Below are 20,742 nucleotides of genomic sequence, written 5' to 3'. Positions count from 1 at the left end.
TTCCTTTCTTTTGCCTTCTTCCCTTCTTAAAGAGTGGAGTGACACTTGCAATCTTCCAGTCTTCCAGGATCGTGCCAGAATCAAGTAATTCTTGAAAGATCATGACCAATGCATCCATTATCTCTTTAGCAACCTCTCTCAGGATTCTGGGATGTAGTCCGTCTGGCCCAGGTGACTTATCCACCTTAAGACCTTTGAGTTTGCCTAGCACTTTCTCCTTTGTAATAGCAATGGCCTGGACTTCCAGTGGTGCTTATGGAGTGAGGTTGTGTTCTAGATCCGCTCCATTACCTCTGATCCTTGCCCTATGATCAGCTACATTTAAGCTAACTTTTAAGGCACCGACCTTTACAATACCTTGCAGTTGATTGTCATTATACATTTGGATGTTTTTAAGGTCCGGTATGTATAAGAATGGGAAAAAACGGCAAATCTCCTGTCAGACCGAAAGCTACCGACCCCCCTCCGGTTGAATCGGCGGTAATGATGCAAGCTACATCAGATTTGATCTGTGCGGAGATTTCATCTAAACTGGAGAGAATCATCGATGAAATCGATAAGATGAAAACAACTATCACGGAACACCTAATCTCCAAGTTCATACGCAACAGAATGAACTCAAAATGGGAAAAATTGAAGAAACAATTACTACAATGAAGAAAAAACTTGAATTCCTTACCTTTAAAAATTCTGATTTAGAATGCAGAATGCGTCGTCAGAATATAATAATTATTGAACTCAGAGAATCCGCCAAATCTGAAGACCCTATTCAGTTTTTCTCTCAACTTTTAAAAGATTCATTTCTCACCGTGTTTCCTGATCAACCACCACTATTGGATAGGGCTCACAGAGTCCCATTATATTTGTCTAAGTCAGACGAACCTCGGCATGTTATTTTACAATTTCATTATTTTCAAGACAAGGAAAAGTTGCTTCATTTTGTTTGACCTAAAGGCTACATTGATTTCTCAGATCTCCGCTTTCAACTGGTGGAGGATTTTTAGCAAACAGGTTCGCGACCAACGTGTTTGTTACAGATCTGTGATGGCGGAATTCTACAAGATGGATTTAAAACCTGTGCTGCTATATCCCGCACGTTTGAGGATCCGTTGTCTGATTGGTCTTCCCATTTTTTTGACTCTCCATCGGAAGCTCAGAGTTACCTGGATCAAGATTTGCCTTCAACATCCTAATCGCACTATTAAATTATCAGTACCTGATTGGAGGCTGTTAATCTATTGGGTTTTAATTTCTTTTTTTACTCTATCTGAGGGCAGAAATGTCTTTTGGTTTAATCAATATGGTTGCCAAATTCTTTTTTCTTCTTCCCTGGGGATTCTGGGTGGCCACTCCCATACCATCAGTTTTTGCACTTACCTGGAGCCTTAAACTTCGTAACTTTTTTTTCTAGTCTGTGCAGTTATTTTTTCTCCTTTCGTAATTATACAGTTTGCTGTATGTCAATGGTTTTTTTTATATATATCTATTTTTTCTTTATATTCTATCATTTTTGTTTTAATCGGTGTACTTTTTGATTTTTTCACTCTTCTACTGTTTTACAATTTTAGCTGATCTTTTTATATATACACTTCTTTATTGAGCGTCTATCGGAAGTCATGGGGGTAGACTTAGTGCTTGCTTCTATCTGGCTAGTCTATCTTAGATTTAGCTTTGGGCTTTTGGGGTGGGGGTGGTGGTGGGGCTTCACTCCTTAGTTTTTTTTTCTTGGGCTACGTATATATTATTGAAGTATTTTTTGCGTCCTCTTTCTTGGTATCTCACGTTTACTCTGTTCCCTTTCCGGGTTTGTGGGTTGAATCTATTGTCAATCCTCCCTTTATTTGAGGATTGACTTTAGGGGTTATGGATTCTACGATTAATTTTGCCTCTTGGAATACTAATGGTCTTAATCATCCAATTAAAAGGAAAAAAATCTTCAAAGTATTCCGGAGACCTAAAGCACATATTCTATTTTTACAAGAGACCCATGGGCGAAGGGGGGACAGATTACATTTTTTTAAGTTCTGGAAGGATCAACAATATCATTCGAATTCCAATGCCAAAATTCGAGGAGTTTCTATTTTCATAGATCCCTCAATTATATTTGTGCAACAGGATATTATCTCTGATCCGAATGGTAGATTTTTACTGGTTAGTAGTTTACTCTTCAATAAAAAGGTAGTTCTGGTTAACGTTTATGCTCCAAACTCGGACTGTCCGGAATTTTATAAATTGTTATTTAATTTGTTCCCAAATTTCAACGAGTTTTCACCAATCTGGGGCGGAGATCTTAATACCTGTTTATCTCCATTATTGGACCGTTCGGCCCCTATACAGACAGAACCCAATAAATCCGCAACCTTGATTAATTTATTTCTCTCAGATTCGGGGTCGACGGACATTTGGCGGTTTTTGCATCCCTGGGAAAAACACTTCCTTTTTTTTCCACATGTTCATCACTCTTACTCAAGAATTGATTTTTTTTTTATTGACTCTCGTCTTATTTCTTCAGTAGTTAAATGTGAATATGACTCTATAACCATTTCGGACCATGCTCCACTTAAGCTTTCTATTAAATTATTGGCCAATACACAAGATAATAGACAATGGCGTTTTAATCCGCTGTTGCTTCAGGATTTGGATTTTGTTAACTTTATGAATGAACAGATTGATCTTTTTTTTTACAATTAACAGTACAGAGGATATTTCCATGAACACCCTTTGGGATACTTTTAAAGCTTAAATTCGTGGCCAGATCATTTCATACTCTGCTGCTTTGAGGAAAAGGTTGAAGAAGGAAGAGCTGGTTCTTGTGGACAAGATTAAAGAAATAGATAAGAAATATGCTACAGCTCCATCTGAGAAGCTGTACAAACAAAGAACTGAACTTCAAATGGAATACAGTTTATTACTTTCGTCCTCTATTGCAAATCAATTAATGAAGACAAGAAGCAAATTTTTTATACATAGTGACAAATTTGGTAAACTGTTGGCTAATCAGTTGAAGACTAACTCCATTGAATTTCAAATTAATCAGATTTATAATCAAAAAGATCAACTGATGTTTGATCAAGCTGAGATTAATCAATCTTTTTTTGATTTTTATTCTTCTTTATATCAATCAGAATCTCCACGAGATTCTAAACATATGTGTGACTTTTTAGATAACCTAAACTTCCCTAAGATTACACACGATATATCTTCTATGTTAGAAACTTCCTTCACTACTGATGAGATTAAGAATGTTATTTTTTCTATGAACTCGGGGAAAGCTCCTGGCCCTGATGGGTTTACCGTGGAATTTTAAAAATCTTTTGCACCCTCATTAGTCCCCTGGTTATCCAGGGTTCTGGAGGCCTCATTAAAACTTGGTAAACCACCAGAATCCTCTTATAGAGCATCGATCTCTTTAATATTAAAGAAGGATAAAGACCCCGCTCAATGTGCATCTTATAGACCAATATCCTTGTTAAATGTTGACACTAAGAATTTTTTCTAAATTATTAGCAAATAGACGAGAAAAAGCAGTTCCTTATATTATTTTGGAAGACCAAACGGGTTTTATTAAGAATTGCTACTCTTTTTATAATATTCGTACACTTTTAAATATTGTCTATACCCTGTCACAAAACGATCCTGAATGCGTCATTTCTCTAGACGCTGAAAAAGCCTTTGATAGGATCGAATGGCCCTACTTATTTAAGGTGCTTGAAACGTTTAACTTTAGGCCGAAATTTATAACCTGGATCAAATTGTTATACCATTCTCCTATGGCCTCAGTCCGTACTAACACTCAACTCACCTTATTTTCCTCTTTTTCGAGGTACCAGACAAGGTTGTCTTCTTAGCCCTTTATTATTTGATATAGCATTAGAACTTCTTGCAATTGCTATTCGAGAATCTCCTAACATTATTGGTATAACTCATGGATTAAAGTCTCATAAAGTAACACTTTATGCTGATGACTTACTTTTATATATTTTCAATCCTCAAAAATCTATTCCAGCAGCTTTAGATTTATTAGAACAATTTAGTCTTTTATCAGGATACAAATTAAATCTTAATAAGAGTGAACTTTTCCCTATTAATAAGCAAGTTCCCCTATATCAGAACCTGCCGTTTAGATTGGTTAATAATCATTCTTCATATCTTGGGATTAAAATTACACGTGTAAACATAAGGATTTATTTAAGACTAATTTCTTACCCTTAATTGACCACATTACAAACTTTCCTTTAAATGGTCTCCACTTCATTTAACTTTGACTGCTTTAATGCTGTTAAGATGTTTATTCTGCCAAAATTTTTATATATATTTCAGGCATTACCGATTTTTGTTCAAAAATCCTTTTTTGATAAAGTAGATTCTAAAATCACTTCATTTATTTGGCAAAATAAAAACCCGTGATTGGGTAGAATACATCTACAGAAAGCTAAGAGAGATGGAGGCTTGGCATTACCTAACTTTAGATTTTATTATTGGGCAATTAATATTCGACACATGAAATTTTGGTTTCTTAACCAAGATATACTATCCATTCCTAAATGGGTAGTTTTGGAATTATATTCTGTTCAAGGCTATGCACTTAGCTCTATATTAGGTTCTTCTCTTCCTTCCGCTTTGAAACGCTATAAACAGGTTTGCAACCCGATACTTAAACATACCTTACACATCTGGTTTCAATTCCGAAAATTTTTCGATCTTAATCAATTTTTCAGCTGGTTCCCTTATGTCTTTTGAACAGTTATCTAACAAATACAATTTACCAAGAACACATTTTTTTTAGATATTTGCAAGTTAGAAATTTCCTAAATACCATACTTTCTTCCCTTCCGGTGTTACCCCCTACAAATATTTTAGACGCTATCATTAACCTCAACCAGTGTCAGAAAGGTGTAACCGCTATTATTTATAATATTATCATGAAACTTAGGATAGCTCCATTCGATAAGATTGGGACTGACTGGGAAAAGGAATTGGGCCTTACTATCCCGGCGGATGACCAGGCTCATATTTTACAACTAGTCAATACTTCCTCTATCTGTTCCAAACACTCCTTAGTTCAATTTAAAGTTGTCCATAGAGCACACATGTCTAAGGATAAATTAGCTCGTTTTTATTCTCATATTAATCCTCCTTGTGATAGATGTCATGGGGAGATAGCTTCCTTGACCCACATGTTTTGGTCTTGTCCTACTCTGGAAACTTTTTGGAAAGACATTTTTAATATTATTTCAAAGGTTTTGAATATTGATATTTCTCCCCATCCTATTACTGCTATCTTTGGATTACCTAAAACTTCTAGTAATTTATTCCCCTCAGCACGTAGAATGATTGCATTTCTTACTTTCGTGGCAAAAAGATGTATTCTACAACATTGGAAGGAGATTAATGCCCCAACTACGTTTTTTTGATTCTCTCAAATGATACTGTGTCTAAATTTGGAAAAAATCAGAAGTAACCTTTATGATACTTCAGTTAAATTTGAACAGACCTGGAGTTCTTTTATTCAATATTTTCATTTAATGTAACTATTTTTTTCTCTCTGATCATATATACACTCCCTTCGTGGATTTTATCTGTTATTAGTGGAGGTCGGGTTTGAGGATGTGATTGTTTAATCTGTTTAAGGCTACTATTTACCTAGTTAGCCCATTGCTTTGCTTTGCAGCTTAGTTGCACGGTAGTTTTTTTTTGGAGGTTTTTTCAGGTGTTTTTTCTTATCGATATATATGGAAAACTAGTATACAACTATATTACCTCGTTATTTTGTAACTAACTTACGTTGTTTGCATTGTTTTTTTTGCATCAATATTTCTTGTATATCTATATTGTAACAATGTATTGGTTGCTATATGTTTTACCTTTTGTGTACTAATTCAATAAATGATTTAAAAAGAAAAAGCAATGGCCCTCACTCCTGCTCCCTGACACTCACGGACCTCTGGCACACTGCCAGTGTCTTCTACAGTGAATACAGATGCAAAATACCCATCAAGTTCATCTGCCATTTCTTTGTCTCCCATTACTACCTTACCCGCATGATTTTCCAGTGATCCAATATCAACTCTCACCTCCCATTTACTCTTTATATAATTGAAAAAAAAACTTTTGGTACCCTTGTTTATATTATTGGTTAGTCTGCCCTCATTTTTCATCTTTTCCCTTCTTATGGCTTTTTTAGTTGCCTTTTTTTGGATTTTAAAATCTTCCCAATCATCCAATTTTCCACTCACTTTCGCTACTTAAATGCCCTTTCCTTGGCTTTTATGCAGTCCTTAACTTCCTTTGTCAGCCACGGTTGCCTCCCCCTGCCACTTCAGAACTTCTTCCTCTATGGGACAGATCTATCCTGCACCTTGTGAACGATTCCCAGAAACTTCAGCCTTCTCTGCGCTGCTGTCATCCTCGCCAGTATCCTCCTCCAATCCACCTGGGCAAGCTCCTCTCTCATGCCTCTGTAATTCACCTTATTCTATTAAGATAAAGATGCACGTGAGTTATGCTTCTCCCTCTCAAATTCCAGTATGAATTCAATCATATTTTGATCAATGCTTCCTAAGGTGTCTTTTACGTTATGCTCCCTAATACGATCCAGGTTATTACACAACACCCAATCTAAGGTAGCCTTTCCTCGAGTAGGCTCAAGCACAAACTGTTCTAAAAAGCCATCTCGTAGGCATTCAACAAATTCCTTCTCTTGCGATCCAACACCAACCTGATTTTCCCAATTCCCTTGCATATTGAAGTCCTCCCACATTACAGCTGTGTCATTATCCTTATTACATGCCTTTTCCAGCTTCCTTTGCAATCTCAATCCCACATCTTGGTTGCTATTTGGAGGCCTACTGTATATATGATTCCCATAATGTTTTTTTACCATTGCAATTTCTTAACTCCACCCACAAATATTCGATATTCTCTGACCCCATGTGACGTCTTTCTAAAGATGTAATTCCATTTCTCACCAATACAGCCACACCACCGCCTAGGCCTTCTTACTTGTCCTTTCAACAGAAAGTATATCCTTTGATGTTAAGCTCTGAACTATGGCCTCCTTTCAGACACAACTCAGTGATGCGCACTATGTCATACACACCAATCTCTAATTGCACCACAAGTTCATCTACCTTATTCCGAATGCTACATGCATTTAAATACAGCACCTTCAGTCCTGCGTTCTTTGTTCTTATGAATTTCGCCTCTGTGGTACAATTTAACTCTTTGCTCTGTCTGCATTTGTACCCAATCATTGGCTTTTCCTTCCAAGTGGATTCATGTTACACTCACCATCCACTTGTAAACCTGCTGGCTCATCCTCAGCTCTGTCACACTGGTTCCCATCCCCCAGCCATATTAGGTTAAATCACTGCCTGTTATAATATTGGTCCCTCTCGGATTCAAGTGCAATGCCTCTCTTTTGTACAGGTTCCACCTGCCCCAGAAGAGGTCCCAATTATCCAGAAATATAGGCTGGCCTACAGGAACATGAAAGAAAAAGGAAAAAAGAAAGGCGAGCAAAATTGGCTAATTCTCTTACAAAATGAAAGAGCAAAATATTTAAAATTGAAGAATTCCATTGATGGATGATGTTCCTCAAAGCTTGAGTAAGGCCTCACTGTAACACTTCAGGAGGTCACGGAAAAAACAGGATGACATCAGATGGTAAAGTGAGAGGCAAGAACAGATTCTTAATCATCCTTGACCCTCTGCATAATTACGCTGCTCTGCATGCATCATACCTTCGTATGCAGTCTTGGTTGGACAATAAAGGTCGGCACCACCAGCAATGTTTAATCTACTGAATTAATAAATATAAATTTAAAGAAAATTCTCTATAATGCTTTATACAAGACATAATAGCGGCCAAGTCTCTGGCACATAGTCTGGCTCTGTGGCTCAAAAGGGAAGGGTGAAGAAGGGACAACCTGTAGTGATAGGGGATTCATTGGTTAGGGATAGACAGAAGTTCTGTGGATGACAAGGAGATTCCCAGACAGTACGTTACATTCCCTTCTGGGAATTACGGTCAGGTACACCTCTGATGGAGTCAGTAGCATTAAATGGGAGGGTGAGCAGCCGGACATAGTTAGGAAGGGTGACGAGATCCTACAAAGTGAGCTCAGTGAGTTAGATGTTAAGTTAAATGCAAGTAAATGAATCTTAGGGTAGTATAAGGTGACATAGACGTTCTTTGATAATAAATTTACTTTCAACTTTGAGGAACTCCAGGGCTGTGATCTCAGACCTCTACCCATGCCACGTGCTAGTGAAGCCAGAAATATAAAGATAATACAGTTTAGGAGATGCAGGAGGGAGAGCTTCAGATTCTTGTATCATTGGACTCCCATCCATGGAAGGTGGGACCCATACAGACAGAACAGTTTGCACCTGAACTGGAGGGGAACTAAAATCCTTGCTGGAATGGTTGCTAGTGCTGTTCCAGAGGGTTTAAACTAGAACTGCAAGGGGTTGGAACCAGAATGCCAGGGCAGCTAGTGAGGTGGTTGTGGGCAAAGATATTTGTTAAGCCTACAGGCATAGCCAGAAATTGAAAGGTTGAGCATGATGGGAATATTTTGAGCTGCATTTATTTCAATGCGAAGAGTATTGTAGGTAAGGTGGATGAGCTTAGAGCATTAATCAGCATGCGGTATTATGGCATTGTAGCTATTAGTGAAACTTGGTCGCAAGAGGGGAAGGAGTGGCAGCTGCATATTCCAGGGTTCCGTTGTTTTCGGACAGAAGAGGTTGAAGGGGAAGAAGTGGAATTCCTAGTGAGGGAAAAGGTCACTGTAGTGTTGAAACAGAAAAGACTACTGAGATTATATGGATAGAATTGAGGAATAAGAAAGGGATGACCATGTCAATGAGATCATATTATAGACCACTCAATACTCAGCAGGATTTTGAGGTGCAAATCTGCAGAGAGATTGCAGACTGTAGCAAGAAACATAAGGATGTGATTCTAACCTTCCACACATTGGCTGTGACTCCCAGACCGTGAAAGGGCTGGAAGGGATAGAGTTTGTCAAATGCTTTCAGGAAAGTTTCTTTAAACAGTACATACAGATCCCAGCTAGACAGTGCGATACCAGATCTCCTATTAGGGAACAAGATGGGCAGGTGACAGCAATGAGTGTAAGGGATCACTTTGGATCCAGTGATCATAATTCCACTTGTTTCAAGATAATTTTGAAAAAGGATAGGTCTGATCCTTGGGTTGAGATTCTAAATTGGTGAAAGGCCAATTTTGATGGTATCAGAAAGGATCTGGTAAATGTGGATTGGGACCAGTTGTTTTCTGACAAAGGCATTCATTCAAAAGTGAAATTTTGGGAGTACAATTGTTTTATATGTGGTTGCTCTGGCAGGCCGGTGAAAGAGAATCCCAAATGCTTCAACAGATAGAGTAAAAGCAAAAGGACATTGAAGAGGTCAACTATGCACGGAGCCAAAGGTGATTGAGGAGCTCTAAAATGAATTTTTTAACTTGGGAAATGGACACAGAGCCTACAGAACAAAGGCAACCCGTGGTGAGGTCATGAACCATATACAGATTACAGAGGAGGTGGAGCTTGCTGTCTTCAGGCACATAAGAGTGGATAAATCTCCAGAATCAGACAAGGTGTCCCCTCGGACCTTGCTTGTGTACAAATTACAGGGGCCATAGCGAAGATATTTAAAATATCCTTAGCCATGTTTAAGGCTCTGGAGGATTGGAGGATAGCCAACCTTCTTCTGTAGTATAAGAAAGGCTCTAGGAATAAACTGGGAAACGTTTGGTCGGTTAACCCGACGTCGGCAGTGGTAAGTTATTGTAAGGTATTCTAAAGGACGGATATTTGGATATATAGAGCCTGAATAAGAATATTCAGCAAGGCTTTGTGGGTGGTAGAATGTGTCTAATTGGCAGTTTGCCAGGACAAATCAGGATAGGTCTTACACAATGAACAGTAGGGCACTGAGGAGTGCGGTAGAACAGAGGGATCCGGGAATACAGATCCATCATTCCTTGAAAGCGGCATCACAGGTCGATAGGAGCATAAAGAGAACTTTTGGCACACTGGCCTTCATAAACCAAAGTATGGATGCAGGACAACAGACACTCAGCGGCAGGTCAGGCAACATCTATGGAAATAACTCGAGTCGATGTTTTGGGTCGAGACCCTTCTTCAAGACTGAGAAGGAAGGGGGATGATGCCAGAATAAAACGGTTGGGGGAGGGGAAAGAGGCTAACTGGAAGGTGGTAGGTGAAGCCAGGTGGGTGGGAAAGGTCGAGTGCTGGCAAAGGAGAAATCTGTTAGGAGAGGAGAGTGGACCGCAAGAGAGAGTGAAGGAAGTGGAGACCCAGCGGGAAGTAATAGACAGATGAGAAGAGATAAAAGGTCAGTGGGGAATGGGGAAGAGGGAAATTTGTTCATCAGAAGGAGAAATTGATATTTATGCCATCAGGTTGGAGGCTACCCAAACAGAATATAACGTGTTGCTCCTCCACCCTGAAGAGGGCTTCATCGTCGCACAACAGGAGGCCAAGAATCAACACATTGGAATGAGATGTAAAATGTTTGGCCACCAAGAAGTTCGACTTGGAGCATATGGTGTGGAGGTGCTTGACAAAGTGGTCCCCAATTTATGACAGGCCTCATCAATGAAGAGGAGGCCACATCAGTAGCCCCAGATACAATAAACAACCCCTACAGATTCGCAGGTGAAGTGTTGCCTCACTTGGAAAGACTTCCTGAGGCCCTGAATGGAAGTATGGGAAATTGCTGCAGAAAATTCTTAAGGATAGAATAATATGAGCATTTGGAAACCTATGGCTTAACTAAGGAGAGCCAGCATGGCTTTGTGCAGGGCAAGTCATGTCTTACCAACTTGACTGAGATTTTTTGACAAGGGGTGAGAGAGATTGATGAAGGTAGAGCAGTAGATGCTGTCTACATGGATTTTAGTGAGGCATTTGACAAAGTCCCTCATGGGACGCTAATCCAAATGATCAGGATTCATGGGGTCCACGGTGAATTGGCTGTCTGGATTCAGAAATGGCTAGTACGTAGAAGGCAGAGGGTAGTGGTTGAAGGGAAGTATTCCAACTGGAGGTTTGTAATTAATGGTGTTCCACAGGGATATGCACAGGAACCTCTGCTGTTTGTGATGTGTTTAAATGACCTGGATGAAAATGTAGACGGGTGGGTGAATAAGTTGATGGATGATACTAAGAGTCGTGGAGTTGTTGATCATGTAGAATACTGGCCAAGAATACAGTGTGATACAGACCAGTTGCAGATATGGGCTGAGAAATGACAGATGGAGTTTAGCACAGATAAACATGAGGTGTTGCACCTTGGTAGGGCAAATGCAAAGAGACAGTACACTGCTAAGGGCAAGGTCCTCAACAGTGCAGCTGAATGCAGAGATCTTGGCATCCAAGCTCAGAGCTCCTTGAAAGTGGCCACACAGGTCAGTAGGGTGGTTCAGAAAGCTTATGGAATGCTTGCTATTTATTAGTTGAGTCATTGAGTTCAAAAGTCAAGAGGTTATTTTGCAACTTTGTAAAACTCTGATTTGGCCACATCTAGAGTATTGTATACAGTTCTGGTCACCCACAATAGGAGGACGTGGTGGCTTTGGAAAGGGTGTGGAAGAGGTTTACCAGGATGCTACCTGGTTTAGAGAGCACAGGCTATCATAACAGGTTAGACAAACTTGGGTTGATTTCTCTGGAGCGGCAGAGGTTGAAGAGAGACCAGATTGAGGTTTATAAGATTATGAGAGGCATTGATAGAGTAGATATTAAGTATCTGTTTCCCAAGGTAGAAATGTCTCATACCAGAGGGCATGCATTGAAAGTGAGAGGGGGTTAGGTACAAAGGGGATGTGAGTGGCAAGTTGTTTACTCAGAGTGTGGTGTACCAGGTACACCACTGCCTGGTATGGTGGTTGAGGCAAATACATTGGAGGCTTTTAAGAGACATTTGGATAGGCACATGAATGTAAGGAAGATGGAGGGATATGGACATTGTGTAGGTGGGAGGGATTAGTTTTTTAGCTGGTTTGGCACAAGATTGTGGGCTGAAAGGCCTGTTCCTGTACTGTATTTTTCTATGTTTTATTTTCCATGAGGCGTATGATTCGCTTGCAAGGATAGGTGTCGGAAGGAAGTTTAGTGGGAGGAATGAACAGACAAGGGAATCACGGAGGGAGTGATCCATCCGTGATTCCCAGTAGTCGAGGCTTTATGCTGAAGTTGTACTAGATGATGGTGAGGCTTAATTTGGAGTACTGTGTGCAGTTCTGGTCACCTACCTATAGAAAAGATGTCAACAAGAAAGTTTACAAGGATGTTGCTAGGTCCAAGGACCTGAACTATAGGGAAAGATTAAAAAGCTTAGGACTTTATTCCCTGGACCATAGGAGAATGAGGGGCGATTTCTTAGAGGTATATAGAATTACAAGTGGTATAGATAGGGTAAAGGCAAGCAGGTTTTTTCTGCTGAGGATGGGTGACACTAGAACTAGTGGTCATGTGTTAAGGGTGAGAGGTAAAAAGTTTAGGGAGAGTATGAGAGAGAACTTCTTCACTCAGAGGGTGGAGAGAGTGTGGAATGAGCTGCCAGCAGAAATGGTTGATTTCAATATTTAAGATAAATTTGGATAAGTACATGGATGGTAGGGGTATGGAGGCCTATGGCCCAGCTGCAGGATGATGGGTCTAGGCTGAATAATAGGTCAGTACAGATTTGACAGTCTAAAGGCCTGTTTCTGTGCTGTAATGCTGAATGACTCTCCAACTTTCCACCATTAAATGCAGACATCCCACCTCTCCCGGAAGTTCCGGGAGTCTCCCGCATATTGATAGTGGCTCCTTGATGCCCGCAAATTATATAGAATATCACGGAAATCAACTTTTTTGAGAGCAAGCGAGAGAAAGCAAGAGAGAGCGTGAGAGTGACCACGAGAGAGAGCGCACATGTGAGAGAGCGAGAGCAAGCAAGTGAGCGAGAGAGAGTGAGGGCAAGCAAGCAAGCCAGCGAGAGAGCGAGAGCAAGCAAGTGAGCGAGAGAGGGTGAAGGCAAGCAAGCAAGCCAGCGAGAGAGCGAGAGAGAAAGCAAGCGAGAGCGAGCGAGCGAGAGAAAGCCAGCGAGAGTGCGCGAGCGACCACTAGAGAGAGAGAGCGTGAGCGAGAGCGCACCATGGAAGAGTGTTCCAAAAAAAATAAAACGTTCATCACCCCAGACTACACTAAAGTGTACCCCTGCCTAATAGGGGTGAAAATAATGACAGTGTTGCTCGCTGCACTGTTTGCAACAGTGAATTTTCTATTGCCCATGGTGGGTTAAGACTGTAAAAGACGTGTTGAGGTGAGTTGAACCGGTGTCAATCGTTCATTAGCATAGCTAACATTATTTAAACTAGCTGGCTAGCTGCTAAGGAGCTACTCTATTGCAGACATCCCACCCCTCCTGGAAGTCTCCTGCAAATTGATGGTGCTACCTCCCTGAAATGAGTTTTTGCAGGGATGTCTGTAAATGATTTTCAAAAACTCATCTAAATCATATAATCGAACAACAAATTCAGTGATTATCAAATACATAATTTAATATTTCCCTGCACAGTACCTTGTAACTATCAGAAGGAGGTAATCCCTTTGCTCCTTGGACATGCACAGCTCCTCCTTCTATACCTGCAAAATGAAATAGAACCCATCTGTTCCAGTTCTGGTATATTACCATAACAAATGTGAATACATTTTTACTTAAATGTTAATAAAACAATGCTTGGATATGTCATAAAGTCAACTGATTTACAATATTTAGCATACTTTTAAGTATCTGGAGTAAATATAAATTCTCTAATCTATAAATACAAGTATCAAGCAAATTCTAAACTTGCTTTAAACTATTAGATTAATTTAAATTACATGTCAATTAATAAACTCATATGAGAAGTAAACAAAGCTAGCACTTAATTTTGTCACAAGAAATTGTGGCACACACTCAGTGCCTATGATTTTATGAAATCAGGAACTACAGTACTAACCTGTAGAGTTGTTTTAATATTGTTTGTATGTTTACAAAATACACCACTTTGTAAATCAGATTGGTAACAGATACACAAGTGTATTCTCTACATTACGGTCAGCTCTTTATACGACCATAAGACATAGGAGCAGAATTAAGCCATTCAGCCCATTGAATCTGCTCTACCATTCCATCATGGCTGATCCTGGATCCCACTCCACCTCATAGACCTGCCTTTTCACCATATCTTTTGATGTCCTGACCGATCAGGAAACTACCAACTTCTGCCTTAAGTATACTCACGAACTTGGCCTCTACCACAGTCTGTAGCAGAGCATTCCACAGATTCACTACTCTCTGGCTAAAAAAATACCTCCTTACCTCTATTCTAAAGGGTCACCCCTCAGTTTTGAGGCTGTGCCCTCTAGTTCTGGATCCTCTCTACATCCACCCTATCTAGTCCTTTCAACAGTCCTTGCATCCTTTATAAAACGTCCAAGAGCACCAACAAAGCACTAACCATTATTAGACTTGACATGAAATAGCATTCAATTTGAATACTGAAGTGTTTGTTAGAGTCAGTGCAAAGACCTCAAAGAGAAAGACTTTATAATGCCAGCCTTTTGTGAATTCTGTAGTCAGACGAGGAGAAGTGATGTTGCCACCAGAAGCAGCTAACATGAGAATGGTAGAGCTAAACACTTTGAGCATCTGGTGCTCCTTTCCTCACAGATCCTTCTATTAACAGGGGCATTCATAAGATTCACCATTCTCCTTTGTAATTTGCAAACAGTTGATGTTGTATTTAAAAAAAGGTTAAGTTTGTTACAGTTTAAAGAGAATAAAGTGATGCTAGACTGTACTGGAAATTCTCTGGGTTGAAAGCCACAAAGCACATCATTGCTTTCTAAATGATACCATATCTTTTCCCAGTAGTTAAGTTAATTACATCTAAACAAAAGAGTTCATGTAGAAGTTCAGGAAGAGATTAAATTCCATGAACTTGGTCATTAAAAAAACTTGTCATTTAGATATTAAACAGACTTCACCTGGCAGGGTAAAAGCTGGACCATTCAGTTATTTTTGCTGCTTGTTAGCGTTATTACCCTTGCACTGATGCACTTAAAATAATTACTGGTCATAAAATGAACTTTGTTAATAAGGAGATATGATTATTATCCTCCTCACTTACCATTAAGCATTAAAGTTATACTGCGATTGTATTTCCTCTCTAGTCCCCCATGGTGGGGAAATTAAGGTTATGGAGAGGATTAGAGATCTGAGTTGTCAAGAGTCACTGAAAAGGCAACAGGAGTCTTTAAGCAACTGGGGTCACTTAGTGGGAAGACTGTTCAGTTACTGCAAGTTTCTTTTCACACCAGGTTGGCATGCACACAAGGTTTCAATCTTCAGCCAAGAAGTGCATAACATTTTTCAGTTCAGAATGAGCAAGGAGGTATGATGCAGGTTAGTACAGATCACACTTATTTTGTTTATGTAATAACAATTATAAACATTGATACAAAACAATTCAGTGGTGCACAATATTGTGTTTGGTCTGTGTCCCAAACTGATATTCAGAGGGAAGGGGCAATTATTAAATTAACAATATGAAATACTTTTGTAGTGTACATTTGGTTGTGGAAGTCTTGAACTTTCAGAGAACTGTTTGCTACTGTCATTCCAACTGTGCTCCGATACAGGACTGCCAACTTCATGCAGTTTCCCAGAAGTTATGCTGGAAGTCTGCCCACTGAATCTGTGTTTGGTTAGATCTGGTGCAGGTTCAGTGACCCCACTCACTTTACTGGAGAGGAATGATTCCAGCATGGACAGGCTAGTTTCAAGAAACGTTTTCTTAATATTTGTATGCACACAATGTATTTAGTTATTTAAGGTGGCTTCTGGTACTTGTTTGTCATAAGTACACATTTATTTTATTTCAATACAAATGTTAAATACAAGGACAATTATTTTTTTATTTTTTTAAATCCTGACTTTTTGGAATCTTGATCATTTTGATGAAGATGTAGATGGCCTGATTTGTAAAACTGCAGACGATACAATAATTAGTGGATTTGTGGATAGTGAGAAAACATATTAATTGATTCAGCAGGATACAGACCAACTGAAAATGTGGATGGAAGAATGTTAGACTAAGCTTAATTTGGACAAGTACGAGATGTTGCACTTCTGAATGTCAAGTGTCGGACGAAAGTACACAGTAGATGACAGGATGCTTAGGAGGACTGATGTATAGATAGGCTCCATTCACCCCACTGAGTCTACTACACCATTCAATCATGGTTGATTTCAATTTTCAACCACATTCTCCTGCCTTTGCCCCATAACTGTTAACATCCTTAAATCTAGAACATATCAATCTCTGCCTTAAATACACCCAATGACCTGGTCTCCACAGCTGTATGACTAACCAATTCTACAGATTCACTACCTGCTGGCTAAAGAAATTTCTCATCTCAGTTCTAAAAGGATGTCCTTTTATTCTGAGTCTTTGCCTTCGGATTCTGGACTCTCCTACTAATGGAAACGTTCTCTTCCACATCCACTCCATCCAAGCCTTTCATTATTCAGTAGGTTTCAATGACATCAAGTATTGACCCAGAGCCCTCAAACACTAAGCTTTTCATTCTTGGGATCATTCTTGTGAACCTCCTCAGGACCCTCTCCACATCTTTTCTTATGTATGGAGCTTAAAATTGCCCACATTTTCCAACTATGGTCTGACAAATGCCTTATAAAGCCTCAGCAGGACATCATTCCTCTTAAAAAAAAGAATGTAAAGCTTTGCATACAAGACTTTCAAATTATCTCTTATACTTGTCTTCTCAAAATGAATCCTGATTAGTATTTGCTTTCCTTACTACCAGGTCAAATTAATCTTAAGGGAATCCTGTACTAAGACTTCTAAGCCCTTTTTGTACCTCTGATTTTTAAATTCTCTCCCTAGTCAGAAAATGATCTGCACACTTATTCTTCCTACCAAAGTATAAACTCCAAACTTCCTTATGTTGTATTCAATTGATCACTCCTTTATGCTATTTTCAACCTTCCACTTACCTGCCCATTCTGCTAACCTGTCCTGGGCCTTCTGCAGACTCTCTTGTCTCCACAACACCATGTCCCTCCACTATCTTTGTACAAACCCCATTTCCGGAAAAGTTGAGATATTTTCCAAAATGCAATAAAAACAAAAATCTGTGATATATTAATTCACGTGAACCTTTATTTAACTGAGAAAAGTACAAAGAAAAGATTTTCAATAGTTTTACTGACCAACTTAATTGTATTTTGTAAACATACATAAATTTAGAATTTGATGGCTGCAACACACTCAACAAAAGTTGGGACAGAGGCATGTTTACCATTGTGTTACATCACCTTTCCTTTTAATAACACTTTTTAATCGTTTTGGAACTGAGGATACTAATTGTAGTAGATTTGCAATTGGAAATTTTGTCCATTCTTGCTTGATATAAGACTTCAGCTGCTCAACAGTCCGTGGTCTCCATTGTCTGATTCTCCTCTTCATGATGCACCATACATTTTCAATAGGAGATAGATCTGGACTGGCAGCAGGCTAGTCAAGCACACGCACTCTGTGTCTACAAAGCCACGCTGTTGTAGCCTGTGCAGAATGTGGTCTGGCATTGTCCTGCTGAAATAAGCATGGACGTCCCGGGAAGAGATGTCGCCTTGACGGCAACATATGTCTCTAAAATCCTAATATACGCCTCAGAGTCAATGGTATCTTCACATACATGCAACTCACCCATGCCGTGGGCACTGATGCACCCCCGTACCATCACAGATGCTGACTTTTGCACCTTTCACTGATAACAATCTGGATGGTCATTTTCATGTTTGGCACAGAGAACTCAACGCCCGTTTTTTCCGAAAACTAGCTGAAATGTGGACTCATCTGACCACAGCACACGGTTCCACAGTCTTTCGGTCCATCTGAGATGAGCTCGGGCCCAGAGAACTCATCGGCGTTTCTGCATAGAGTTGATGTATGGCTTCCTCCCTGCGTAATACAGTTTCAAGTTGCATTTCTGGATGTGGCGATGGACTGTGTTGAGTGACAATGGTTTCCCGAGCCCAGGTGGCTATAATTGTCACAGTAGCATGACGGTTTCTTAGGTAGTACCGCCTGAGGGCTCGAAGATCACGCACATTCAACAGTGGTTTCCGACCTTGCCCTTTACGCACTGTGATGTCTTTGAATTCTCTGAATCTTTTCACAATATTATGTACTGTAGGTGTTGAAAGACCTAAATTCTCTGCAATCTTGCATTGAGAAATGTTTCTTTTGAACTGACTAACAATTCTCTCACGAATTTTGGCACAAAGGGGTGAGCCACGATCCATCTTTGCTTGCAAAGACTGAGGCTTTGATGGATGCTACTTTCATATCCAGTCATGATACCTCACCTGCTACCAATTAGCCTGCTTAATGTGGAGTCTTCCAAACCAGTGTTACTTGAATAATCTGTGCACTTTTCAATCTTATTTTAACTCTGTCCCAACTTTTGTCCGGTGTGTTGCAGCCATCAAATTCTAAATTTGTGTATATTTACAAAATACAATTAAGTTGGTCAGTAAAACTACTGAAAATCTTTTCTTTGTACTTTTGTCAGTTAAATAAAGGTTCACGTGAATTAACATATCACAGATTTTTGTTTTTATTGCATTTTGGAAAATATCCCAACTTTTCTGGAAATGGGGTTTGTATTTTCTGCAAATTTGGGCACAATGCCATCAATTTCTGCAAACTTCAAAGTAAATTTATTATCAAAGTACATATATGTCACCATTATACAACCCTACCCCTGATTCATTTTCTTGCAGGCAATCACAGTAAATACAAGAAACACAACAGAATTAATGAAAGACTGAAACCAACAGGACAGGCAACAGTCATAATGCAAAAAAATTTGCAAATACAAAAATAAATAAATACACAATAAATATCGAGAACGTGAAATGAAGAGTTCTTGAAAGTGAGTCCACAGGCTGTTGGAACAGTTCAGTGATGGGGTGACTGAAGTTATCCCCTCTGGTTCAAGAGCCTGATGGTTGAGGGGTAATAACTGTTCCTGAACCTGGTGGAGTGAGTCCTGAGGCTCCTATACCACCTTCCTGATGGCAGCAGCAACAAGAGAGCATGTGCTGAATGGTGGGGCTCCTTGAAGATGATACAGTGCTCTGTGTAGACATGATCAATGGTGAGGAGGGCTTTACCCGTGTTAGATTGAGCCACATTCACTACTTTTTGTACGCTTTTCGCTGTAAGAGCATTTGGTGTTTCCATACTTGGCCTAGGTACAACCAGTCAATATACTGTTCATCACACATCTATAGAAGTTTGTCAAAGTTTTAGATGACATGTCAGATATTCATGAACTTCTAAAAAAGTAGGGTTACTGCTGTGCTTTCTTCATAATGGAACTTAAGTGCTGGGCTGAAGAAAGATCCTCTGAAATGATAACACCGAGGAATTTAAAGATGCTGACCCTCTCCACTTCTGATCCCCTGATGAGGACTAGCTCATTGACCTCTGGTAGCTGGTTGCATCACAGCCTGGTATGGAAACACCAATGTCCTTGAATACAAAATCCTACAAAAAGTAGTGGATATGACCCAGTTCAGCAGGGAAAACCCTCTCCACCATGGAGCACATTTACATGAAATGGTTGCTGCAGGAAAGCAGCATCCATCATCAGGGACCCCGAGAACCCAGGATGTGCTCTCTTCTTGTTGCTGCTATCAGGAAGAGGTACAGGAGCCTCAGGACTCACACTGCCAGGTTCAAGAACAGTTATTACCCCTCAACTATCAGGCTCTTGAACTGAAGGGAATAACTTCATCTGCTCCATAATTGAAATATTCCCACAACCTAAGGACTCAAATTCATTGCATTTTCTTGATACTTATTGCTTGTTCATTTATCTATCGATTTATTTATTATTGTTATTTCTTTCTTTTTGTTTTTGCACAGTGTGTTGTCTTTTGCACACTGGTTGAGCATCCAAGTTGGGTGGTCTTTCATTGGTTCTGTTATGTTTATTATTGTGTTATTAAGTATGCCCACAAGAAAATGAATCTCAGGGTTGTATATGGTGACATATATGTACTTTGATAATACATTTGCTTTGACTTTGCTGACATTGAGTGAGAGGTTGTTATTCTGGCACCACTCAGCCAGATTTTCCTTCTCCTTCCTATATCCTAATTCGTCACCAGCTTAGATTCAGCCAACGACAGTGGTGTTGTCAGCAAACTTGAATGCGGTCGTCCAGAACATTAATGTATGAAGTGAAAAGTTTGTGGGCTCAACACTGACCCTTACTAGTCACCGACAACCATCCTGAAAAAGCCCCTCCACCTTTTATCCCAACTCTCTGCCAAACCATGCTAGTATCTTGCCTCTAACATCATGGGTTTTTATCTTGTTTATGGCTCAGTAAACTGGTTTTCTCTAGTGTTGGAGGCCCAGGGATGACCTGATATGTATATATAAAACTGCGAGGTATAGTTATAATAGTCAGTCAGGGTACTTTTTTTCTCAAAGACTGGAGGGCCTAGCTTTAAACTAAGGTGGGGGGGGGGGGAGGTCAAGGCAAGTTGTTGTTGTTGTTTTTACACAGAGTATGATAGGTTCCTGGATTGTGTTACCAGCAGAAATGGTGGAAG

The 20,742-nt window shown here is 39.7% G+C and overlaps 1 protein-coding gene across 5 annotated transcripts in view; it reads right to left on the bottom strand.

The window, feature by feature from the left end:
* The window catches only part of lratb.1 (lecithin retinol acyltransferase b, tandem duplicate 1), a 345,236-nt gene that overhangs the window by 209,340 nt on the left and 115,154 nt on the right, over nucleotides 1–20,742 (bottom strand). For 4 of the 5 annotated variants that reach the window (XM_072255868.1, XM_072255869.1, XM_072255871.1 and 1 more), the window contains exons 10-11: nucleotides 13,624–13,688; nucleotides 6,359–6,475 (exon numbers count right to left, since the gene is read on the bottom strand). In XM_072255868.1, coding sequence (XP_072111969.1) covers nucleotides 6,359–6,475; nucleotides 13,624–13,688 — 182 coding nt within the window. The remainder of the gene's footprint in view (nucleotides 1–6,358; nucleotides 6,476–13,623; nucleotides 13,689–20,742) is intronic. The other variant, XM_072255870.1, reaches the window with a different exon arrangement.

The sequence above is a fragment of the Mobula birostris genome, chromosome 4 (genome assembly GCF_030028105.1).
Source record: "Mobula birostris isolate sMobBir1 chromosome 4, sMobBir1.hap1, whole genome shotgun sequence".
NCBI lineage: Eukaryota > Metazoa > Chordata > Chondrichthyes > Myliobatiformes > Myliobatidae > Mobula > Mobula birostris.
Note: the sequence above shows the minus strand (reverse complement) of the source record. Positions and strands in the feature narration are given on the sequence as shown.